Source organism: Trachemys scripta, chromosome 24 (genome assembly GCF_013100865.1).
Source record: "Trachemys scripta elegans isolate TJP31775 chromosome 24, CAS_Tse_1.0, whole genome shotgun sequence".
Lineage (NCBI taxonomy): Eukaryota > Metazoa > Chordata > Testudines > Emydidae > Trachemys > Trachemys scripta.
The window spans coordinates 12,505,127-12,531,019 of record NC_048321.1 but is presented as its reverse complement, the minus strand read 5'-3'; the positions used below and the strand labels follow the sequence as shown (position 1 = coordinate 12,531,019).

The 25,893-nt window shown below is 53.1% G+C and overlaps 1 protein-coding gene across 1 annotated transcript in view; it reads right to left on the bottom strand.

The window, feature by feature from the left end:
* The window catches only part of LOC117869864 (sialic acid-binding Ig-like lectin 5), a 72,597-nt gene that overhangs the window by 37,118 nt on the left and 9,586 nt on the right, over positions 1 to 25,893 (bottom strand). The window contains exons 2-5 of the mRNA XM_034756973.1: positions 9,073 to 9,222; positions 8,249 to 8,653; positions 7,789 to 8,109; positions 315 to 476 (exon numbers count right to left, since the gene is read on the bottom strand). Of these exons, the coding sequence (XP_034612864.1) occupies positions 315 to 476; positions 7,789 to 8,109; positions 8,249 to 8,653; positions 9,073 to 9,196 (1,012 nt within the window). The 5' untranslated portion in view covers positions 9,197 to 9,222. The remainder of the gene's footprint in view (positions 1 to 314; positions 477 to 7,788; positions 8,110 to 8,248; positions 8,654 to 9,072; positions 9,223 to 25,893) is intronic.

Sequence of the window (25,893 nt, the reverse complement as noted above, 5' to 3'; positions counted from 1 at the left end):
TAGAGAGCAGAGACCAAACCTGAGCTCCACCCACCAGAGCTCTGTCAGTGTCCCTCACTCCCAACCTCCAGTCCCCTGTGAGCCCACCCCGGGTCCTCGACGTAAACTCACTACATTTAGTTTCCATCCCGCCCTACTTTGAGCCCCCTGCTGTCACTCCCTGTCACTCCTCACCCCCTAGCACCGCACTGGGGCACTGGGCTCCCCTCCCCCTCTGGCCAGTCTCCCTTTCAAGTTCTGGGACAGACCTGGCCCCGCTCAGCGCAAGTTCTGCCATTTCCCCTGCACTGGGGCTGCAGGTGCTGCTTACTTACCCCTCCAGAGCAGGGAGAGGATCAGGACCCTCAGTGTGGCCGCAGTGGGGGAAGGTTCCCCTACTCTCCATGGGGGACCCTGAGCCGGGAGATCCCATTCCCTGGCAATATGCTGTGGCGGCAGGACTCTGCCCATGGCTGGGGCGTCCGGCTGGGACAGACCTAGAGACAGACGGGGGGTGGGAAGTGTGAGAGCAGAGGCTGTTGGGGCAGGGACAGCTCTGCCTTGGGGACCATCACTGCTGCTGGGCTCTGCGGGGGCGGATCTGGGGCTTCTGGCAGCACAGTGATCCCCCAAATCCCAACATCACCAGAGAGTCCGGAGTGATTGTGAGTTAAAAAGTTCCTTAAATTGGTGAAAAACCCTGAGATTCTCTGTAAGGATATGTCTACACTACCCACCGGATCGGCGGGCAGTGACCGATCCAGCGGGGATTGATTTATTGCGTCTAGTCTAGATGTGATAAATTGATCCCTGAGCCCTCTCCTGTCGACTCCTGTACTCCAGCACCGCGAGAGGTGCAGGCAGAGTCGATGGGGGCGGGGCAGCAGTCGACTAACTGTGGTGAAGACACCACGGTAAGTCGATCTAAGTACATCGACATCGGCTAAGTTATTCACATAGCTGAAGTTGCGTAACTTAGATTGATTCTCACACACACCCCCCCCAGTGTAGACTGGGGCTAAGAATCATAAGATTGGAGAGAAAATCCTGATCTGGTGACAGAAGATGGTGGGAAGGCAGCGCTGCTCAGTGCCTGCTTTGCTTCAGTCTTCCCACAAAAAACCAACATGTGAGCGGGAGACCAGCGAAGTTGCCACGGACAACAAAGGGGAAAGGCTGCAGATCGGGGTAAGTAAAGAACACGTTAGAGGTCTTCTGAATTCAAATCAGTGGGGTGGGACGCTGTTCAACCCAGGGGGCTGAAGGAGTTAGTTGGAGCCCCTGGCAAGAATATTTGCAAACTCGTGGATGCCAGGAGAGGTCTCAGAAGATGGGAGAAGGACTAACAGAGGGGCCATCTTTAAAAGGGGGAAAGGAGGAGCCGGGGAACTATAGACCAGTCAGCCTGACCTTGACACCTGGAAAGCTACTAGAGCAATGTATAAAATCTTCAAATTGTGAGGCCAAAAGGGTGATCACCAGTATGGATTTACCAAGGACAAATTCGGCCAAATCAGCTTGATTTCCTTCTTGATGAGGTAACTGGTTGGGGGCAGGGGGAAAGTGGTGGACATAATATACTTGGATTTCAGCAAGGCTTTTGACACAGTCCCACATGACATTCTCATAAGTAATCTGGAGAAGACTTCTGAAGGAAATTGCAGAACTACTTACTGTGGTATGTAACCTATGATTTAAATCAGCTTCTGTACCGGATGACTGGAGGAGAGCTAATGTGACACCATTTTTTAAAAAAGACTCCAGAGATGATCCCAGCAATTAGAGGCCACTAAGCCTAACTTCAGTGCCGGGCAAACTGTTTGAAACTACAGTAAAGAACAGAATTATCAGATGCAGAGATGAACATGATTTGTTGGAGAAGAGTCAACATGTTTTTTTTTAAAAATGGAAATCATCCCTCACCAATTTAATAGAATTTTTGAGGGAGTCAACAAGCATGTGGACAAGGGTGACCCAGTTGATGTAGTGTAGTTAGATTTTCAGAAAGCCTTTGACAAGGTCCCTCACCAAAGGCTCTTAAGCAAAGTGAGCTGTCATGGGATAAGTGGGAAGGGCCTCTCTTGGATTAATAACAGGTTAAAAGATGGGGTGGAAATCATAGGAATAAATGGTCAATTTTCACAGAGGAGAGAGGTAAATAGCAGTGTCCCCCAGGGGTCTGTACTGGGATCAGTGCTGTTCAACATATTCATAACTGATCCGGAATAAGGGGTAAACAGTGAGGTGGCAAAATTTGCAGACAATACAAAACTACTCAAGATAGTTAAGTTCAAAGCTGACTGCAAAGGGCTACAAAGGATCTCACAGAACTGGGTGACTGGGCAACAAATTGGCAGATGAAATTCAATGTTAATAAATGCAAAGGAATGCACATTGGAAACAGGGCCGGGTCCAAGAAAAAGCGCCGATCGGTGGCAGTTCAGTGGTGAGTCCTTCATTCCATACGTACATAAAATGAGGTGTTACCACACACACACACAAAAGATCTTGGAGTCATTGTAGACAGTTCTCTGAAAACATGCTCTCAATATGCAGCGGCAGTCAAAAAAAAGTACAGAATGTTGGGAATCATTAAGAAAGGGATAGATAATAAGATAGAAAATATCCTATTGCCTCTATATAAATCCATGGTACGCCCACACCTTGAATACTGCATGCAGATGTGGTCACCCCATCTTAAAAACATATATTGGAATTGGAAAAGGTACAGAAAAGGGCTACAAAAATGATTATGGGTGTGGAACAGCTGCCATATGAGGAGAGATTAATAAGATTGGGACTGTTCAGCTTGGAAAAGAGACGACTAAGGGTGGATATGATAGAGGTCTATAAGATCATGACAGGTTTGGAGAAAGTAAATAGGAAAGTGTTATTTCTTCCTCCCCATAACACAAGAACTAGGAGTCCCCAAATGAAATTAATAGGCAGCAGGTTTAAAACAAACAAAAGGAAATATTTCTTCACCCAGCACACAGTCAACCTGTGGAACTCTTTGCCAGAGGATGTTGTGAAAACCAAAACTATAACAGGATTGAAAAAGAACTGGATAAATTCATGCAGTACAGGTTTTTACTTAGCAGCTCTGTGTTCTTGGGGAACCAGGGTGCAGTACCCAGCCTGTCTGACTCACAACCCACCCCCACCCAGCCTCTGCTTGAACCAAATCTGCATCAAAAAACCTAGACTTACACCTAAACCCCTGGGATAAGGATGACAGAATTAAGGAAACTCCCCTGGCCTCATTTGCCTCGAAGATGAGATAAGGAGGCATCTCCATTAGCATACAGGATGCAAAACAGAGATTCCAAGGCAAGAACCATATGGAACTCTGGGACCAGAAAAGCAGGGAAGCACTGCATGATGGGGGATCTCTGCTCCAGATGTTAATGAACCCATGCCTGCCCACACCCAGCTCAGCAGTTATCAGACCAATTCTAGTAAGATTGATTAATATCCAAAATAGTGAATTTCATTGTGAACTCCCTCTAAGGAACACCGCCCAAAGCCAGGAATGATCAGGTCCCATGTCTAGCCCAAGCAAAACAACTTTGGTATTCTCCCGTGTTTACACATCAACAAATCTAGTGCTCACCCTGGAACCATTGTTGTTTCTCTACAAAAACTCCTACCCACGCTTAAGTGCTCTGATCCCTGGATTCAAAATCTGCATCAGTTCCATTGGGATTTCATCTTTTCCTGACTGATCGTGCTGGGCTCCCCTATGGTTATTACCTAGCAATAAATAACTTCCATGATTAAACGGGTTGTTTCTCTCTCTCTCCCCCCCCCCCATGGGTGTATTTTGGGTTCCTCATTCGCTCTGCAGCAACACTCCTCGTACCTAAGCTAAAAGATCCCTGCAGTGCCCAAATATCCTGTGGGTTACTCCCAGAACAATTGCAATGTGACAGTGGGGATAGGGACGTGCTGAACCTGGGACATACGAGGGTAGCAGCTTGAAGTGCTGCTCGACGCAGACTACTGAGTCCAGGGGCATATAAGGGGTCAGCTTGGGAGTGCTGATTAACCCGGTCGTCTCAGACGTACTCTGTTAGAGAGTGAGAGTGTGTGTGTGTGTGTGTGTGTGTGTGTGTGTGTGTGTGTATGTGTCTGATTCTGGGGCTGGAAGACCCCAGCCCTAGAGAAGCTAGGTCCTGCAGGATAGTTCCATTGGGAGGAAACTTGCAGCAGGGGGAAGTAGAGCTCCATATGAGAACACAAGTGACACAAGCAATACAGTGATAGAAATACAGACCCCCCCCCACTCCAGAAGAATAAACCTAATAAATGAGCATATCTCAACGTAACAGGCAAAGCTGGTAAGAAGGTCCATCAATAGCTATTAGCCATGATGGAGAGGGATGGTGTCCTTAGCCTCTGTTTGCCAGAAGCTCCGAATGGGTGACAGGTTGATGGATCACTTGATGATTCCCTGTTCTGATCATTCCCTCTGGGGCACCTGGCATTGGCCACCATCAGAAGACAGGATACTGGGCTAGATGGACCTTTGGTCTGACCCAGTATGGCCATTCTTATGGAGAAATGTGGGCTCGGCGGAACTACCATTAAGTGGCTACATAACTGATTAAATATCAGAGGGGTAGCCGTGTTAGTCTGAATCTGTAAAAAGCAACAAAGGGTCCTGAGGCACCTTTAAGACTAACAGAAGTATTGGGAGCATAAGCTTTCGTGGGTAAAACCTCACTTCTTCAGATGCAAGTTCTTACCCACGAAAGCTTATGCTCCCAATACTTCTGTTAGTCTTAAAGGTGCCACAGGACCCTCTGTTGCTTTATAACTGGTTAAGCAACCGGAAACAACAAGTAACTGTTAATGGACTATGTCAGATTGGAGGGAGGTCTTGACTGGGTTCCCACAGGGATCTGTTCTATGTCCCGTGTTGTTTAACATATTTATCAATGACCTGGATGTAGGACTACGGAGCAGACAGATCAAATCTGCAGAAGACACAAAGCTGGGGGGAGTTGCCAACACTTTGGAGGATGGAGCTAAAATTCACAGGGATCTCAACAAATTGGAGAACTGGACTGTAGACGATACGATGAAATTCATGAAGGACAAATGGAAGGTTCTCCATTTAGGGAAGGAAAACCAAATGCACTAATACAGGATGGGGAAGAACTGTCTTGGCAGCAGCACTGCTGAGAAGGAGCTGGGAGTTGGGATGGATCACAACCTCGACAGAAGTCAGCAATGTGATGTTGTTGCAAAAAATCAAATGCAATTTCAGGTTGTATTACCAGAGGCAGGACATGCAAGTCAGGAGAGGTGACAGTACCACTCTATTCAGCGCTGGCTAGGCCTCAGCTGGAGGACTGTCTCCAGTTTTGGTCAACAATATATAGAAAGGATGTAGAGAAACTGGAAAGGATTCAAGTGCGAAGGATAAAGATGATTAAAGGGATGGAATGTAAGCCCTAGGGGCACAGCCTGAAGGAACTGCCTATGATTAGTTTGGATAGCTGATGGAGGAAGGAGGGGGACACGATAGCGGTTTTCAAGTACTTGAAAGGCTGTAATAAAAAAGATGGAGAAAAGTTGTTCTCTTCCCCCCGTCCCATCCAGAGGGCAGGAAAAGGGGCAATGGGTTCACTACCGCCCATTTTCTCATCCCCCCCCACCTGCCACATGGGTGCTGGTGTTGCCTTCGCATGGTGAGTGTCTCGGTTCTGCAGGGACCCAGTAGACCTGGATGGCCCGGAAATGGGTAAAGCGTCCCTGGGGGTAGGGAGTGCAGAGAGCTGACGGCTCCAGGGCGGAGCACTAATGTTGCCCTTCCCCGTTCCCACTCCACCCTGCTTCTTCTGCAACTGGGACTCTCCTCCCCCCAAGAAAATGGGACTGGCCACTCCCTCTTCCGCACTCTTCTCAGAATGGTAGGGGTCACTCGCCTCTACCCCCCCTCCACCAAGCTCCTGTGAGAATAGTATGTGCCACTCTCTCCTCCCCATTCCTCACATTTAAAAATGGTATTGGCCACTCACACCTTCCCCCCTTCTCACCTGTTAATAAGATTTGGGCCGCTCCCTATTACCCCTTCGTCACCTGTGAGAATGGTATGGGCCACTCTATCCTCTCCCCCCCATCCTTATGAAAATGGTGCGGACTACTCACTCCTCACCCCTCCTTTCCCTTTAAACTGGTATGAGCCACTCCCCTCCGATCCCATTCCCTTTCTGTGCAAATGGTACGGGACAATGGCTCCTCGCACCCCCATGAAAATGGTACAGGCCTGTGACGCTATGAGTGTAATATAATATCTCATTGAAAGGTGACAGGGCCAGAAAGAGTTAATTACCTCCCAGACTGGCCTGACCCAGAGCCGAACTTTAGAGACTGGTTAGGAAGATCTGTAAATGAACAGAGCTTTGAAATGCAGCCGGCATTGTTAGGGATAGAAGGGTAGAGGTTTGCTCAGGTCTTGTGATGTAAGCAAACAAGTCTTGTCTATTACTACAGCTTTGATTCAAAGATCAAAAATGGAATATTAACATTTATGACGACACTTGAGTGAAATAGTATTATTGTCTCTATGTCTCTTTGAAGGTTGTGGGAACCTGTATCCAAACTGTTTAGTGGATAAATTACCCCGTTGTAATTGCCGGAATGTTTGGGAGAAGGAAATTTAAGCCTATTGTTTTCTCAGGCCAAAAGGCTGCTGGAAATGTATAAAAACCCTGGGACACGATCCTGCTTCATCTCAGATCTGCTTTGGTTTCAAGAGCGGGAAACCTTAAGTCACAAGGATTGAGATCCCCAGTCAGTGACTGGAGTCATCCTGAATATGGACATGGGACTATAACCTATGGACTATTTCTAAAAGGACTTTTGGCAACTACAAGCTCATCTCTGCTACGCATCTGAACCTCAAGATTTGAAATCAAGTCTGCATGTATATTGATCTTTTGACCAACACTCCCTCTCTTTTCTTTTTGAATAAATGTTAGTTTAGTTAATAAGAATCGGTTCTAAGCGTCTATTTGGAATAAGATATATAAGTTTTATAAGTTTTATATTGACCTGGGTGTATGGCTGGTCCTTTGGGATCCGAAGCACATTTTCTTTTATATGATGAGATAAGATTTTCAGTAACCATCATCATATCTGACGTGTGTCTGGATAGAGGCCTGAGGCAGGGGACTTTAAGGGAACTGCATTGTTTGGACTCTGAGTAACCAGTGAGGTACTATAGAAGCTGTTTTGTGCTGGCTTGGGTAAATCTAAGTATTGGAATATCCACCAGCGTTTGGGGTTTGTCTGCCCTGTTCTGTTTGCAGTTCACCCTAATTGAATGACCTCAGCTGGCTCCCACGGGCAGCATGGTCACAAGGCCGCTCCCACTTTTTCCTCCCCTACCTAAAAACTCCTCTCAGCTCCTGAGCGGGGAGATGCCTTCCTCCTACAACACCCCAGATTGGCTGCCCAACTCCAGGAGGTGGGGCAAGTGTGCAGGGCAGCCAGAGGAGGGCTCCCCCTCTTGGCAAAGCTGGAGTTCTGCAGCCTTGAGGCTGGTCACTGGTGCAGTGAGCTGGGCAGGTGTCAGCTGGGCTGGCCTGGCCCTGTGTAGTGTATGGGAGCNAGGGGCTGCAAGGTGTGGAGGGAAGGGGTGTGGAATAGAATTGGCTGAGGGTGCATGGTGGGGGTGGGGATCCCAGCACAGGGCTGAGTTGAGGGAGGGGTTGGAGGGCAGGGCTGGGGAGCCCAGGGGTGGGATCCCAGCAGAGGGAGCTGGGGGCTGGCGTGGAGGGGCTGGGTTTGGTCACTCACAGCCAATGTGGAGCCGGATGGTTCTGCGGGTGGAAGGTCCCTGTGCTGAGCTGTAGGTGACGTTGCAGATGAGCTCTTTGCCGTGGTCCCCCGGGGCAGGCGTGAAGCTGAGTGCGGAGCTGTGGGTCCAGGTGCCGTTCGCCAGTGGAGCTGAGACATTCCGGGCTGTGTCGCTGAAAGGCCCCATCCACGTGACTCGGGGAGGGGTCCCGGAGCATCGCCCGGGGGCTGTGCAGGTCACAGTCACAGGCTCCCCAGCCAGCAGCGTCCCTGGTGGCCCCCACGCCGGCGTGATCTGGATCTCTGGCTCCTCCGTCAGCTCTGAGACACGGGGAGAAGGGAGAGAATCACTCCGGGCCACGGGGCCTTTCCCCTCTAGGGGCGCGGCTCTGATCCGGCCCCAGGGCTGGGACGGGCTGGCTAAGGGGGGCTGATGAGCGGTGACTGCGGCTGCCCTTACCTGGCACCAAGATCTCTAGTGTAGGGTGAGTGCAATGGTAATTGGAGCGGTAACTGTATTTAAAGTTTCCTTTCTCGACTCTAAGGAAATATCTCCCTGCATCCATCCGTTGGGCATCACTGATTTGCAGGGAGCAGTTTCCGTGTGTCAGGTCCCCCGTCAGCTGGAACCGGCCTTGGGTCTCCTGCGACACCCCCCGGCTGGGGTCACTGCTGGCCACAGGCAGATCCCAGTGCACATCAACCTGATCCTTGTACCAGTTTCTGAAGAGCTGGGCCCAGGAATTGTCGGTGTCGAAAGAGGCTGGGTACGTGAAGGTGCAGGGGACTAGAACGCAGAGACCTTCCTGCACCGACACTGACTGTGGCACCTTGAGGGAATAACTAGACTCCAGGGACAGGGACCCTGCAGGGGATGCAGAGGAATCGAAATGGGACCCATAGAGAGCAGAGACCAACCCTGATCTCCCCCCACCCAGCTGTGCCGGTGCCCCTCACTCCCGACCTGCAGCCCCCTGTGACCCCAGCCCCGAGGTCAACCCCCCTGCCCAGCTCTGCTGGTGCCCCTCACTCCCAACCTGCAGCCCCATATGAGCCCAGCCCTGTGTCCTTTACCAAATCTCACTCCATTTAGTTTCCATCACTCCCTACAATGAGCCCCCCGCCCCCACTCCCTGTTGCTCAGCGCCCCCTAACACCACACTGGGGCATTGGGCTCCCCTCCCCAACTGGCCAGTCGCCCTTCCAAGTTCTGGGACAGACCTGGCCGCGCTTAGTGCGGTTCTGCCCTCCCCTGCACTGGGGCTGCAGGTTCCACTTACTTACCCCTCCACAGCAGGGTGAGGATCAGGACCCTCAGCATGGCAGGACCCCCTGCTCTCCAGAGGGGGCCCTGAACTGGGAGCTCCCTTTCCCCGGTGTCATGCTGTGGCAGCAGGGCTCTGCCCATGGCTGGGGCGTCGGACTGGGACAGACCTAGAGACAGATGGAGGGTGGGAAGTGTGAGAGCAGAGGCTGTTTCAGGGGGGAGACAGATCTGCCTTGTGCACCATCAGTACTGCTGGGCTCTGCAGGGGGCTGATCTGGGGCTGCTGGCAGTGCAGTGACCCCCAAATCACCAGACGGTCCCGAGAGATCGTGGGCTAAAAAAATCCTTAAATTGGTGAAAAAACCTGAGATTTTCTCTAAGAATCATGAGATTGGACAGAAAATCCTGAGCTGGTGACAGAAGATGGTGGGAAGGCAGCGCTGCTCAGTGTCTGTTTGCTTCAGTCTTCCCACAAAAAAACAACATGTGAACAGGAGACTAGCGAAGTTACCACGAACAACAAAAGGGAAGGGCTGCAGATCGGGATAAGTAAAGAACATGTCAGAGGCCTTCCGATGAAAGAGAATGAATTCAAATCAGTGGGGCAGAAGGAATTAGTGGAAGAAGTCTTGGAGTCACTGGCAATAATATTTGCAAACTCATGGATGCCAGGAGAGGTGTCAGAAGATGGGAGAAGAACTAACAGAGTGGCCATCTTTAAAAGGGGAAAAAGGAGGAGCTGGGGAACTGTAGATCAGTAAGCCTGACCTCGACACCAGGAAAGCTACTAGAGCAATGTATAACACCTTCAATTTGTGAAGACGAAGGGGTGGTCACCAGCATGGATTCACCGAGAACAAATTCTTCCAAACCAGCGTGATTTCCTTCTTTGATGAGGTACCTGGGGGCAGGGGGAAAGCAGTAGACATAATATACCTGGACTTCAGCAAGGCTTTTGACACAGTCCCACANGCTGGGCAGGTGTCAGCTGGGCTGGCCTGGCCCTGTGTAGTGTATGGGAGCCCCAGGGGGCCTGTGCCCTACACAGCTCCATAGGGGGCAATGGGGTGAGCACAATGAGGTGGAGGATGGGGAGAAGTTTGCATGCATGTGCTCCCCCTGGGGTATCTACATCTGCCCCCTCTGCAATGCCTGTCCTCCCTGCCCCCCAAAACTGCCCCTGGCAGTTCCATTTCCCACCATCCCTCTGCTGCCCTCAGGTGTTCTCGGGAAGGAGGCTGAGAGATGAGAGCTGGGGAACTCCCTGCTGTACGTGTTCACCTGAGCCGCCTCCTCCAGTGTGGTCCCCATGGTGGGGGAGCCCTGGGGCGGGACCCTGCTCAGGCTTGAGGGGCACCGGCAGAGCTGTGGGGGTAGGGAGCCGAGGACTGGGATAGCAAGGGGCTGCGGGTTGGGATTGAGGGACACACCAGTCTCTGCAGACCATCCAGCTCCCTCCCCGACCCTAGTTCCACTCACCCCTAGACCTGCAGAGGGGGGCCCGCTGCCTGGCTCGCTGACCCTGTAGCTGGGTTCCCCAGGGTTTGTGACTCGGAGCCTGTACAGGAACCTGAAAGCAGAAGTGGTTACAGATGGGAGGGGTTGTGGGGAGATGCTTTCTCAGAAACCCCAGCACCAGCATCCTGCCAACCTCCCCTCCCTCTGGCTGGGGATACCTGTCGCTTTCCTGAAACAGTGGCAGGCTGCATATTCCTTGTGGGGCTGGAAATAGAATCCAGGAGTCCTGGCTCTGAGCCCCTCCACACCTCACTCTGCTACCAGAGCTGGGATAGAACCCAGGAGTCCTGACTCCCTGCCTCCAAAACCCCACTGTAACCCACTAGACCCTGCTCCCCACCCAGAGCCAGGGACAGAACCCAGGAGTCCTGGCTCTGAGACACTCTACACATCACTCTCCTTCCAGACCTGGGGATAGAACCCAGGAGTCCTGGCTACCTGTCCATGTCCCAGCTCTATCCCTTTATCACTGCTTTTTCCAGTCACACAAAATTTTAACACTAGCAGCTCACAACTCTTATCATATTGTACATGCTGCCAATACTAATCACTCACCCTGAGCTGAGATGCAGCCACCTCCGGGGCGGAGCAGCTGCGGAATAGCCACACAGCGACACTGCCCAGGGGTTGCTCACCCGACGCTGAAATGCGTCCGACTCTGGGGCGGAACGGCTGGGAACAGCGCACTGGAACAGCAGACTTACGGTTACGATGGCTAGTGAATCCCGACTCCAATAGGAAGAGCCGGGTGCGTGTGGAGACCTGCCTGGGAGGCAGCAGATGCAAGTGTCAGGGCGAGAAATGGGGCGAGATGTGAGATTTCAAGACAGGAAGGGGAAGTCAGGGCTGGAGATTTCAGTGCCATCGTCGCAAGAGGGAGATTGTCAGAGATACAGGCAGCTCCCACTGACAGCCGGCTTCCGGACCCACCGCAGAGGGATTGGCTGGGGGTGGGGGGAATGTGGCATGGGGTCTTTCCCCTCTACGGGGTCCTGGCTCTAATCTGCCCCATGGTGGGGCACTGGCTGGCTTTGGGAGGTGGAAATGGGACCCAGGGTCTCTCAGCAGGAGAGACGCCAGCAGATCCAAGCTGGTCCATTGAGCGCAGATGTTTGTTTTCTGACTCTCAGTTCCTCCAACGCCTCCCAGGTCCTGGATAACTGAGTCTGGGGATTCTTTTGTGATGGGACCAGGGTCATGGCTGGATCAGGAGAAGCAGCTGGATTGCATCATCCACCAGAGACTCCATCCTTCGACTTAAGAGCTGAGACGCAGCTGAATCTGGCCTGGGTTCTGGGGGTTGTTTACACAGGGACCTCTTCCAAGCGCTGAGATGTGGCTGCCTCTGGGGTGGGGCGCGGGGGCTGTTTATACAAGGACTCCTTGCCCAGTGTTGAGATACATAAGGGCTTGGGAGAAACCTATAACTAAAAGAAACACAGCTCCTCTTAGGGGCTTTGGGACCAGCCCAAGCAACCTCCCACCCCAGCCAGACCCTGGCCCACTCTGCCCCAGGCCAGTGGCACATCAGCTCTGCCCCGCTGCATGTGGGCATCAGCGGCTGTGCTGGGAGGATGGTTGCTGAGCGGATCTTGCACAACAGGAAGTTTCCAGTCGGTGCATTTGCTCCACCTCTGGCTAGTCAGCCCCAGTTTGGGGCTGGGCGAGAGCCGTGGAGAGCAGGTTAGAGGGTCCCATTGAACACTGGGGTGCGGCCGCTTGGACACAGGTCCCCAGCCAATGGCGGAAGGGGCGAGCCCGGGGCAGGTTCCTGCTGGGACAGTGGCTGCCAGGTCGAGTGGGTTATAACTCACTGCGCTGGATCCTTGCGGATCAGGGCAGATCCCTGGTCGTTGGGGCGACATCCGGGGCAGGACCCCCAGTGTTCGGGCCGGCCCCTAGTTTGGTGTGTGTAGCGTTGCAGGACTCACCAGCATGGCACCTCCTGCTGCTCGCTTCTAGGAATTAGCTCGCCCAGCCTCTGCAGTCCGGTGTCCCACTGCTGCTTGGCCCCCATGTCCCTCACGGATCCGGTGCCCCATTATCTGGGGGTTCTGCCCTCTGGCAGTAACCCCTTTCTCTCAGGGTCTCCACTCCCCAGGGAACCCCCACCCACCTTGCCTCAGCCTATGGGCTACTGCCAGTCACTATCTAGCCCCCTTTCACTGGGGCTGACTGCGGTCTGTATAAGCCAGTCATCATAGGCAACAGAGCTTTTGACCTGCTGCCTTTCGCTGCAACCCAATACCTCCAGGGGCCTTCTACAAGGCCCTGCAGCCTGGAGAGTTGCTGGCCCGGAGCTCCCCAGCTCCTCTGGCCTTTCCCAGTCCTGCTTCACTCCGGTACCCTTCAGCACTCAGGCAGTCTGGTCCATCTCCCTCCTCAGCTAGAGGGAGACTGCTCGTTCCTGGCCCACTGCCCTCTTATAAGGCCTGGGCTACACTAGCAGGATGGTTCGAACTAAGATACGCAAATTCTGCTACCCTATTCGCATAGCTGAAGTTGAAGTATCTTAGTTTGATTTATCTGGCCGTCCTCACGGTGGAGAGTGGACCACCATGGCTCCCCCGTCGACACGGCTTACTCCGTCTGCCGAGGTGGAGTATGGGCGTCGATTCGCGGATCGATTTATCACATCCAGACAAGGTGCGATAAATCAATCCCCATTACATCGAACTCTACCCGCTGATCTGGAGGGGAGTATAGACGTACTGTAAGGGCCAGCTGGGCCCTGATTGGGACGTGGCCACATCAGAGGCTGCTTCCCCAATCAGCCTCTCCCCAGCCACAGCCCTCCCAGGGCTGCTTTTTAACCCCTTTGGGCAGGAGCGGGGTGATCACCCTGCTACAGTGTGGTACATTCTGCCTTGGATAATCCGCATTTGGTTTCACACTCTTTTTAATTAGCTGTCCGGGAGGTTTCCCTTGGTTGCTGTTAAACAAATGCCCCACCTAGAGGTGGCTGCATCTCAGTTCCAGCCGGGCAAGGGATCCTTATATAAACAGCCCCCACACTCCACCCCAGAGGCAGCTACATCTCAGTGCTGGGCAAGGGATCCTTGTGCATTGTATTAAGCTCAGGATTTCACTCATGTGTTTTTCCTGGGTCTTGGGAATTACTAGGTTCAGATGCAGGAAAAAAAAAAAAAAAAAAAAAAAAAAAGATTCATTGGGAATCCTTGGATCCTCTAGGTCGAGATCAAAACCTGACATGGCTGATAACATGGAGATCATGGAGACTGGGGTCAGTTTCCCTGTGTGCTGCGTGTGTAATGAGGTGGTGGGAGAGGGGGATTGTGATTGCAGAGGGCCAGGTGTGATCTCGCCTACCAGCCCTGACCATGGACATTGGCCTGGACACTGTGGAACTTAGCAACCAGTGACCCAGAGGCCCAGCCCATCTTGGGAGCCAGCTGATTCTGGCCCATGGGAAAACAAAGGGCAGAGGAGATGGAGCCCTGGAAGGCTGCCAGTTCTGGCCAGTCGGGGAACAAAAGATGGAGAAGAGGGGGCCGTGGTGACCTGTTTGCCCAGGAACAAAGACAAAGAATGGAGGTGGGGCTGGTGGGGGAGGGAATACAGGGGGCTCAGCTAGAAGGAGGTCGCTTCTGGACTGGGGACAAAGAGGGGGCTGACAGAGAGACACAGGCAGGCTGAAGGCTCAGAGAGGGGTGGTTCCAGGAGGCGCTGGAGTCCAGGTCTTAACCCCCCAGAGTGAATGTGACCCCCAAAAGACGGAACACTTGCTTTCATGCTAAGATCTTGTCTGGCTTTGTGTAACTGCACCATCTGGTGGCTCCTTCAAGAACAGCCCGTTCCTCCCATCCCATACGCAGGATTCTTTCCATAGAGGAAACACACTGAGTAGATGATAAGCTTTGTAATGATACCTTACAAGAGACCTTTTGCATAAAGCATATTCCAGTTACATTATATTCACACTTATACACGTATTTTTATAAAGCATGATGGAGCGTAACGTCACAGGGGCGCCTCCGGAGCAGGGGTGCCCCTCCCCGTTCTGGCCTCTACAGCCCCATGGCTCCTGCCCCCTGTCTTGGAGCTGCCCCGTCCAGCTGCTCCTGGGAGCTTCCTGTCTGCTGTAAGGAGCAGGGGGGAGGGGCTCTGATATCAGGCTGTCCCCTGCCCCCCCATGTACCCCATCTCCACAGAGCAGGTGGGGTGGGGGGACAGGACTCACCGAGAGTGGGATGGAGCTGCTGGCGGCTGCTGCTATGTCTGAAGGAGCTTTCCTTGAGACTGCTAAGAGCTGCTCTCTTAAAGGAGCAGCATGCGGTCTCCACACACTCCCCCAGCTCACACACACCCACAGCTCACACACACTGTCTCTTTCACACTCATCACCCCTAACCCATAATGATATTGTTGGTGTTACTTGTTGGTACATCCTCCAATGCACATATATTCTCTGGAATTTTATTCTTTCAAAGTGCCGTTATTTGAGTGGTCTCTGCATTTCATAATTTTATTTCTCTCTTATGATTACATTGAATTCTTTGAGTAGTGAGTTCTAAACTGCCTAACCTGTCCTGGCTGGAGTAATGATCATTATCACGGTTATTATCATATTGTGCTTTGTCATTCATTATGTAAAGTGGTACAATCAAATAATAGTATCCTCCTAGAATGGAACTTTAGCTTGTACTCACTTTAGCTAATGTTTTTTAAACTGGAATTAGTAAACACAGAACTATAGACACTGCGCAGATGAAGGTCGCTTATTTTCCAATTGTATTTTTAGTTATATCTGTAAATTAACTTAAAATTGCATGAAAATAACTGCAGTTCCAACTATGATACCAATAGCAAGGATGGAGTCAAATGTTAGTGAGTCACAAACATGATTGTAGTCAGTAAACATAAATGCCAAAAGAATTAGAAAAATGAATTCCCTTTCTTAATAAAAGAAAAAACCCTCAAATACATATGTTAAAATTATGTTTTAAGTGAAAAACAATTGACTAAAGTAGAGGAGCTAATGGCAGTAACACTGTGTGTCTGTGTAAGCAGATTTTATTTATCTCTACTAAAGATAGTGTATCAAATGTGTGTCTCTGATATCTGTGTTAAAGATCCAGAACTGACACCTCAAGGTTTGGGATTGGGAACATCTTGCTGTATTATCTCCAGATTGTTCTAAATTTACATATAAGCTTTAAACATGGCTTTAATTGGCTTTTGTATATATATTTTTTCTTTCTTTATATAACAGCTAGATACAGAGCTCCTGTCAGCTAATCGCTAAGTTAATATTTGAAAAATCCCCAAGAGTTTTCAGGTGCCTAAGTAGTCCCTGGAATCATGGCTAAAGTTTCCTCCCCCCACCCCAAATCTGAACTGGTGCCCCACCCCGGGTGAGCCAGGAGTGGCCAGTGGGCTGCAGGAGGCCGTGGGCTCTAGTGAGATGCAGCCCACGTGTGACAGTGCGAAGCCTTGAGCCACATGCCGAGCATCAGGCACCACAAGCCCCAGCAGCAGCGCAGGAGGGTGGAAATACCCCATGTGCCAGGCCCCCCAACTTCTGCGCTGCTGCTGGCGGTGGTGTTGCCTTCAGAGCTTGTGCCCGACCAGCCCCTGCCAGTATCAGGCCACCCTGCCAGTGCTTAATTTGAGCCACAGCTGAGCTCTGGCATCTCTTTCAAAACAAATTAAACACCAACGGGGCCCAGCGGTAATGCGGGGGGAGCCCGTGGGGGCCAGGAGTGATGGGGGGCAAAATACAAGTTCGCCCAGGGTGCCATTTTCCCTAAGGCCGGCCCTGGTCATAACCATCAGGGCAACAAACAGATCATCTACTGGTCATACAAATATTACGGGCACCTTCCACGTGCTTCCCAGCCCATGGGTCTGAGCTGGAGGGCTAGGGAGGGGGCCAGGTACTGGGCTAAACGGGCCCGTTGGCCTCACCCAGGGTGGCAGTCCCCCCAGCTGAGGTCTCATTCTCTGTTTCCTCAATCCCTTGAGATTCCAATTCCTTGTCGGCTCTTCCATGGCTGAGGTACGTCCCGATCTACACGCTGGACTCGGGCACTGTGAATTCCCTGGCCCCTGGCCTGTCCATCTTTCTGCTTCTAAGACAGCTGTAGGGTGTCCTGGAAAAGAGAGAGAGGGAGATTTTGTGGTATGTAAGTGGCTGGCAGTTAGGATAGATAGATAGATAGATAGATAGATAGATGATTAGATGATGGGTGGATGGGATGGTAGGTGAGCAGGTAGGTGGGTGGGTGACTAGGTAGGTGGGCTGGGTGGTAGGTGGGTAGATGGGTACATAGGTTGGTGGGTAGGTAGTTAGTTGGGAAAGTGGGTAGATAGATAGGAGGTAGGAGGTACGTAGGTGGGTAGATCAGTAGGTTGGTAGGTCAGTGGGTGTTTGGATAAGTGGGTTGATAGCTAGGCGGGGTAGTAGGTAGATGGGTGGGTCAATGGGTACATAGGTAGGTAGGTGGGTATGTAGGTGGGTGGGATAGTAGGTGTGTGGGTGAGTAGGATGGTAAATTTGTAGGTAGGTAGCTAGATGGGGTGGAAGGTTGGTAGATGGGTGGGTCAGTGGGTTGGTAGGTAGGGGGGTACATAGGTGGGTAGGTCGGTAGGTGGGTCAGTAACTGAGTTACCGTCTGTAATACAGCAGGGTGAGGTAATAGGCCAGGAAGAATCCAGTCACCACGAAAATGAGTTTGCAGCTGATTTCGATGAATGCCCGACTGAGGTCACCTGTGGGAGTTAGAACAAGCCGAGAGTCTGGGATAGATTCCTACAACCCCTGCCCGATCCAGCCAGCCCTCTTCCCCCTCTTCCCCAATCCCCTTCCAGCTGAGGGTGCTGTTAGCCTCATGCCTCTGGGTCCAGGAGCTGACCTGCAGGGCCTCCCGTGAACCCTTCGCAGCCAGGGGCTCCCCGTGCACCTGCCACTGGAGCCGGGGTGGGAGCGAAGGGAGCAGCCACAGCTGACGCTGGGCCACTGGAATTGGCAGGATAAGTTCAACCCGGTCCCTGGCCGGGGGCTGTCTGGGGAGCACAGGAGACACAGCAACAAATTAATAGTCCCCCTCTCACACCCGTGGCAGGGAGTTCTGTCGGTTAACCTCACTCACACTCGACGAGCAGCTGGACCATCCCCTGGGCAGAGCTCTCCTCGTTGTGGGCCCAGCACCCGTACAGCCCCCCGTCCTTGGCCATCACGTTGGGCAGGCACCCTTGAAGGCTCGGCCACCTCTCACCCAGCCCAGGGCAGCGGGGGGGTTGCTCGTGACAGAGCAGAGGAACCGCAGGGAATCACCCTCCCGGGCCGTGAACTGTGAGCCTCTCCCCAATCTCCCCAGCACAGTGCCCCCCACTAACTCTCCACCCCACTCCCAACAGCGCAGCACATGGACTAACTGCCCTGCCCCTCGCAGCATAGCACGCCCCACTGACTCACCGCCCCACTCCCTCTGGCACAGCGCCCCCTAGCACCTTACACTGCATGTGCACACGCAGGGCCCGTTTGGCCGACCCGTAGGAATTCTTCGCCCAGCACCGATACTCCCCAGCATCCCCTCTGCTGAGATTCGCCAGCTCCAGGTGCCCGGCCCCTCCCTGGCCGGGGCTCAGGGACTCATTCCCCTTGGCCCAGCTCAGGGTGGACTCGGTTCTGCTCCCAGCCTCACAGCTCAGGGTCAGGGAGTCGCCCTCCTGGGTCTCCAGAGACACGACGTCGCCCTCAGCTCCCCACGCATCTGGCACTGGAAGAGACGAGCAGGCAGGTTAGGCCCCCACATAGATCCCCCCCACAAGGCACCAAGATGCAGCCACCTCTGGGGTAGGACATGGGGGCTGGTTCTACAGCCATCTCCTCCCCGCTGCCCAGCACTGGCTAGCGCTGTCCTGGCGTCTGGAGACAGAGGGACCTGGGCTTGCTCCCCACACCACCTTCCCCACAGCCCTGCAGCTTCCTCGGCCTCCCCCTTCTGGGCACGGAGCAGCCTGGTCATGTCGACATATGAACAGCCTGCTCAGGGAGGCTAGTCCCTGGCCCCGCCTCTTCTGCCTGAGGCCCCACCCCCAACTGAGCCTAGTGCCCCCTCACCATGGACGCTGGTCCCCCACCCCACCCCAGGTGGCCAGAGGACCCCAGTCCCAGAGCACTGGGGGAGAGGGAGGCAAGGCCCCAACCACCTGGAGTCCTGGGATGCAGGCCAGCCCTCTGTACCCCCAGCCCCAGCCCTGTCGTGGGGGAAGAGCATGGGTGGTGAGCAGGAGGGGACCTGGAGGTGGAGCATGGGTGGGGCCATGTAGGGCTGTTTGGGGCGGCTCAGCCTCCCCTGGCCTGCGATACCCGCCACCCATTAGCCTAGTCCAGCTGAGCATGGCACCTGTCCCTGAGCGTGGGCAGAGCGTGACTAGGAGGCGCTCGCTGATTCCCGGGGCTCACAGCGCGGCCTCTCACCGGGGCGTCCATTCCTGGTCAGGATCCCAGTGATGTTGGGGGGCCCAGGCAGGTCTGTAACACAAACCAGACAGGGGAGATCAGGGGGGCTGGACAGCACCGGGGGGGGGGGGGTCGCTAGTGATCACTGAGCCTAGACATGGACCCTCATTGTGAGCTCAGCTGGGGGACGGGAAAGTCCCTGAAGTGAAACAAGACCTGTTTGGCAGGGAAGGGAAGCGACAGACCCGACTGAGCCCCACCCAAGAGGAACCCGATGTAACCCAAGGGCCGGGTTAGGGCCACGTCGGGGAACCAGAACCGTGGGAAATGGAAACCCAAGGGACCAAAATCGGTGGGTCAAAATTGGGCCTAATTAACAGAGGCACTAATGAGAGACCAGGCTGCTCCGGCCTGGGTACTGGGGTGAGTGTCACCATCTTAATGCCACCATCTGCTGGGCACCCAGGCGTCCAGCGTCCTGCTTCCCAAATGTGTCCTCCCCGGGGGAGGGGCAGAGACAGGGATCTAAATATCCCTGCTGCCACCCCCAACCCAGACCCAGCCACCATCAGGGACATCAGACACCCCTGTCATGGGTCCTTTGCCTTCCCCCCTCAGTTTGTCTCTCTCCAGCCCTCTCCTTTGCCCCTGGCCTTGGCCAGCCAGGCCGGGGTATTTTGCAACCCGGCTGTGCTCAGAGGGGTGTCTGAAATCAACACCTGGAACAGCTGGACACTGATACTGGCTGGTCAGGCCTGGCAGGGTCCGTCCACGCTGCCCTCAAAGCCCTGCGGAGCTGAGGCTCAGAGCCTGGTCCATTGGCTTGGGCTCGTGGGGCTCGGACTGCGGGTCTTTGATTGCAGCGCGGACCTTTCCTCTGAGGTCTTTGTAGACGTTCGGGGTTGGGGTGGGGCCTGGGGTCAGGCATGAGTGGGGGTTGGGGTGGTGGGGGCAGTTTCCTTCTAAATCTCCCTCCGTCTGAAGGGAACAAGGGCCGTCCTTACACTTATGCCTGATTTGATCCTTCACCTTGCAAAGGTGGCAGCTGATTTCCCCTCTGCCCTGGATGTGCAGCGTGACGGTCATGGGCCATTTAACGGGGGTTGCCCTGGGGCAGGGCGGGCCGAGGTCTCTGGGCACCGAGCCCGGAGCNGCTGGGCAGGTGTCAGCTGGGCTGGCCTGGCCCTGTGTAGTGTATGGGAGACCCAGGGGGCCTGTGCCCTACACAGCTCCATAGGGGACAATGGGGCGAGGGCAGCTGGAGGATGGGGAGAAGTTTGCATGTATCTGCCCCCTCTGCAATGCTGTCCTCCCTGCCCCCCAAAACCGCCCCTGGCAGTTCCATTTCCCACCATCCCTCTGACGCCCTCAGGTGTTCTTGGGAAGGAGGCTGAGAGGTGAGAGTTGGGGAACCCCCTGCTGTACGTGGCCCCCTGAGCCGCCGCCTCCAGTGTGGTCCCCATGGTGTGGGAGCCCTGGGGCGGGACCCCGCTTGGGCTGGAGGGGCACCAGCAGAGCTGTGGGGGTAGGGAACTGAGGACTGGGATAGCAAGGGGCTGCGGGTTGGTATTGAGGGGCACACCAGTCTCTGCAGACCATCCAGCTCCCTCCCCGACCCTAGTTCCACTCAGCCCTAGACCTGCAGAGGGGGGCGCAGTGCCTGGCTCTCTGACCCTGTAGCTGGGTTCCCCAGGGTTTGTGACTCGGAGCCTGGGGAAGCAGCATGCACAGGAACCTGAAAGCAGAAGTGGGTGGAGATGGGAGGGGATTGGGGGGAGATGCTATCTCAGAAACCCCAGAATCAGCATCCTGCCGACTTCCCCTCCTTCTGGCCGGGGCTGCCTGTCACTTTCCTCAACAGGGGCAGGCTGCATATTCCTTGTGGGGCTGGAAATAAAACCCAGGAGTCCAGACTCTGAGCCCCTCCACACCTCACTCTCCTCCCAGTGCTGGGACATAACCCAGGAGTCCTGACTCCCAGCCTCCACCCCCCACTCTAACCCATTAGACCCTGCTCCTCTCCCAGAGCCATGGACAGAACCCAGGAGTCCTGGCTCTGAAACCCTCTACACACCACTCTCCTTCCAGACCTGGGGATAGAATCCAGGAGTCCTGGCTACCTGTCCATGTCCCAGCTCTATCCGTTTATCACTGCTTTTTCCAGTCACACAATATTTTAACACTAGCAGCTCACACCTCCTATCATACTGTACATGCTGCAGATGCTAATCACTCACCCGGAGCTGAAATGCGTCCTCCTCTGGGGCAGAACGGCTGGGAACAGCACACTGGAACAGCAGATGTCCGGTTACGATGGCTAGTGAATCCCGACTCCAATGGGAAGAGCCGGGTGCGTGTGGAGACCTGCCTGGGAGGCAGCGGATGCAAGTGTCAGGGCGAGAAATGGGGCAAGATGTGAGATTTCAAGACAGGAAGGGGAAGTCAGGGCTGGAGATTTCAGTGCCATCGTCGCAAGAGGGAGATTGTCAGAGATACAGGCAGCTCCCACTGACAGCTGGCTTCCGGCCCCACCACAGAGGGACTGCCTGTGGGTGGGGGGAATGTGGCATGGGGTCTTTCCCCTCTAGGGGGCCCTGGCTCTAATCTGCCGCATGGTAGGACACTGGCTGGCTTTGGGAGGTGGAAATGGGACCCAGGGTCTCTCAGCAGGAGAGACGCCAGCAGATCTGAGCTGGTCCATTGAGTGCAGATGTTTGTTTTCTGACTCTCAGGTCCTCCAACGCCTCCCAGGTCCCGGGTCACTGAGTCTGGGGATTCCCTTTTGATTGACCCGGGTCATCGGCTGGATCAGGAGAAGCAGCTGGATTCCACCACGCACCAGAGACTCCGTCTTTCGACTTAAGAGCTGAGACGCAGCTGAATCTGGCCTGGGTTCTGGGGGTTGTTTACACAGGGACCTCTCCCCAGCACTGAGATGTGGCTGCCCCTGGGGTGCGGCACGGGGATTGTTTATACAAAGACTCCTTGCCCAGTGTTGAGATACATAAGTGCTTGGGAGAAACCTATCACTAAAAGAAACACAGCTCCCCTTAGGGGCTTTGGAACCAGCCCAAGCAACCTCCCACCCCAGCCAGACCCTGGCCCGCTCTGCCCCAGGCCAGTAGCACGTCAGCTCTGCTCTCCTGCGTGTGGGCACCAGCGGCTGTGCTGGGTGGCTGTCGGGTCTAGTGGGTTATAACTCGCTGCGCTGGATCCATGCAGATCAGGGCAGATCCCTGGTCGTTGGGGCGACATCCAGGGCAGGACCCCCGGTGTTCAGGCCGGCCCCTAGTTTGGTGTGTGTAGCGTTGCAGGACTCACCAGCACGGCACCTCCTGCTGCTCGCTTCTGGGAATTAGCTCATCCAGCCTCTGCAGTCCGGTGTCCCACTGCTGCTTGGCCCCCCGTGTCCCTCCCAGATCCAGAGGCTCATTATCTGGGGTTTCTGCCCTCTGGCACTAACCCCTTTCTCTCAGGGTCTCCCCTCCCCAGGGAATCCCAACCCTCTATCCCCACCTTTCCTCAGCCTATGGGCTACTGCCAGTCACCATCTAGCCCCCTTTCCCTGGGGCTGATTGCAGTCTGTATAAGCCAGTCATCATAGGCAAGGGAGCTTTTGACCTGCTGCCTTTCGCTGCAAACCAATACCTCCAGGGGCCTTCTACAAGGCTCTGCAGCCTGGAGAGTTGCTGGCCTGGAGCTCCCCAGTGCCTCTGGCCTTTCCCAGTCCTGCTTTCTTTTCTCAGCTAGAGGGAAACCATTTGTTCTTGGCCAACTGCCTTCTTATAAGGGCCAGCTGGGCCCTGATTGGGGCGTGGCCACAGCTGAGGCTGCTTCCCCAGTCAGCCTTTTCCCAACCACAGCCCTCCCAGGGCTGCTTTTTAACCCCTCCCGGCAGGAGTGGGGTGATTACCCTGCTACAGTGTGGTACATTCTGCTCTGGTTAATCCCCATTTTGTTTCAGACTCGTTTTAATTAACTGCCCAGGAGGTTTCCCTCGGTTGCTGTTAAACAGATGCCCCACCTGGAGGTGGCTGCATGTCAGCACCAGCCGAGCAAGGGTTCCTTATATAAACAGCCCCTGCGCCCCACCACAGAGGTGGCCACATCTCATTTCTGGCCAAAGGGTCCCTGTATAAACAGCCCCACACTCCACCCTAGAGGCAGCTGCGTCTCAATGCTGGGTAAGGGATCCTTGTGCGTTGTATTGAGCTCAGTATTTGACTCATATGTTTTTGGGTCTTCGGAATTATCAGGTTCAGCTGCAGGAAAAAAAGAGATTCACTCGGAAATCTTGGAACCACCAGGTTGAGATTGAAACCTGACATGGCTGATAACATGGAGATCATGGGGACTGGGGTCCGTCTCTTACTTATATGGGAGGGAAAGGGTTACCAGTCATTATCTATCTATCTATCTATCATCTTAACAATTCAAATAATTCTGTTTATTTTTATATCCTGAAGATACTTTAAAACATGGGAGCAGGGGGGCTGGGTAATTGAAAAATGTGGGACATTTTTTGTGAAAAATGCCTAACTAGTGAATTTTTTCAGTGGTCATTAGTTTTAAATGGCCAAGATCTCTGCGAAACCTTTCTAAAAACCCCCCAAAAAACCCAAACAAACCTGGGATTAGTTTTTAGGAAAGGGAACTTTTGCACAAAACTTATATTTTAAAAGAACCTGTGATGAAGTGAGGGATTTTGGTAGTGTTTTGCATGAATACTGGGTGTGCCTCCGTTTCCCTGTGTGCTGCTTGTGTAAGGAGGTGGTGGGAGAGGGATTACTGTGGTTGCAGATAGGCAGGTGTGACCTCGCCTGGCAGCTGGGACCCCGGACACCGGCCTAGACATTATGGGACTTAGCAACCAGTGGCCCAGAAGCCCAGCCCATCTTAGGAGCCAGCCGGTTCTGGCCCGTGTGAGGACAAAGGGTGGAGGAGAGAGGGCCCCAGTGATCTGACCAAGTCTTAATCCCCCAGAGTGTGTGTGACCCCGAGAAGGGCTGTCACACTGGGGGGTTCCTCCCAGGGACCCTCCGGAGCCGAGCGAGCCTGGGGCCTGGGAGGCTCTGACACAACCCAGATCTGCTGTGATAGTTTTAATAGAACAAACAAAATATAATTAGCATCATTATATAAAATCTATCCTAAAATAATAGTCAGTATATGTATATATCCAGCATATGTGTGTGTGCACCGTCTATATGTACTCACTCTCTCTATGTGTGTGTGTGTGTGTGTGACTATATACACACACACATATATTACATTAACATAAAACTGAGGATAATTAGATATATGGTCTATACTTTTTCTGTGTGTGTGTATATATATATATGCATAGATATATAATAACATAGTAGATATAAATACAAACACACACACAACTATATATAGAGAGACACGGACAGACAGACAGACAGAGGGGTATATAGCTGCATAAAAATATTGAACACAATCAATCCAGCATTTCTCCAAAGATTTAACACTTGCTCACACACTAAGATTATGTCTGGTTTTGTGTAACTGCGCCATCTGGTGGCTCCATGCAGAACTGCCTGTTCCTCCCATCCCATCTCTCCTATGCAGCCTTCTTTGCAAGAGCCCAGACCTGGGTCTGAGGGTCCCAGAATCGGTGCGAGCCTGAGTGGGTCTTTGCATCATCATCCCCTGCACATTCAGGCCACTGATGGGGCCCGGATCTCATGGGGGGATCTATAGGCCTTGGTTCATAGAACAAGCAGACGTCTTCCGGGTGAAACCCATCACTGCTAACATCTTCTACTGAGAGTTGTTGGAGGAAAGGCGGGACCACTTCTGGATGCTGGGGTACCTGGAGAAGGGGGGCTGCTCCTTGGGCATTGAGAACATGTGAGCCAGGGATGGGGGCTGCTATTATCTGCACATCACCAAGGGAAATTCATTGCAGCACAGCTAGTGAGCAACACAGCCTGCACTCATCGTCACAAGTATCCCACCGCTGCCACCTGAGCCAGCCAGTCCCCTCCCCTGGGGCTGGATCCAAGCCATCGCCCACAAGAGGGGAAAAGTGCAGTGGCCCATTCCCCTAGTGGCTTGAAACAAAAATTGGTCAACATTTTAGCAAACTGAAAACTGTTCGGGTCGAAACAAAAAAGAAAAATTATTGCATTTTTTGGTGAATGAATCATTTGAAAACATATTTGGGGATCAATCTGGAAGCATAATTTGATAAATTCTGAGGTAACCAAAATTAGGGGGAAAAAATCACATAAAGCTGAAAATGAAAATTAGTCAAAATTTTCAGCAAACCAGAAGGTCAGAAATAGATTTGGTTTGAGGATGAAACATTTTGTTTTGATTTCAAGGATTTGAATAAAAAATAAAATTACAGGAAATTTCAAACCAGAGAACGATTTTGAATCAAGAAAGTGAAATGTTTCTTTTTGAAAACACCTAAAAAAAATCTTTCCATTTTGGGGAATGTTTTGAGTTTTTTTCACCTAATGAACAATGCCGCAAAATCGACCTGGAATCACAGAAAGTTTTGATGTTGCTGAATTTACATTTTGCATTAAAAAAATAAGTTTGTGTGTGAAACATTCTCCCCGCACTGGCTGGGAGCGGCCGCTAGAGCTGCTGGGTTGGGCGTTGTCTTGCAGGGATCAGTAACTAGCATCAGCTGATCTGCTGTGTTCTCGCAGGGGTTCTCAAACTTCATCGCACCATAACCCCCTTCTGACAACAAAAATTACTACACAACCGGAGGACAGGGGGACTGAAGTCTGAGCCCGCCAGAGCCCCGCCAACCCGGGTGTTGGTGTGTGTGGCAAAGCTAAAGCCCAAGGGCTTCATCCCCAAGTGGGGGGGCCTATAACCTGAGCTCCAAAGCCAAGGGCTGAAGCGCTTG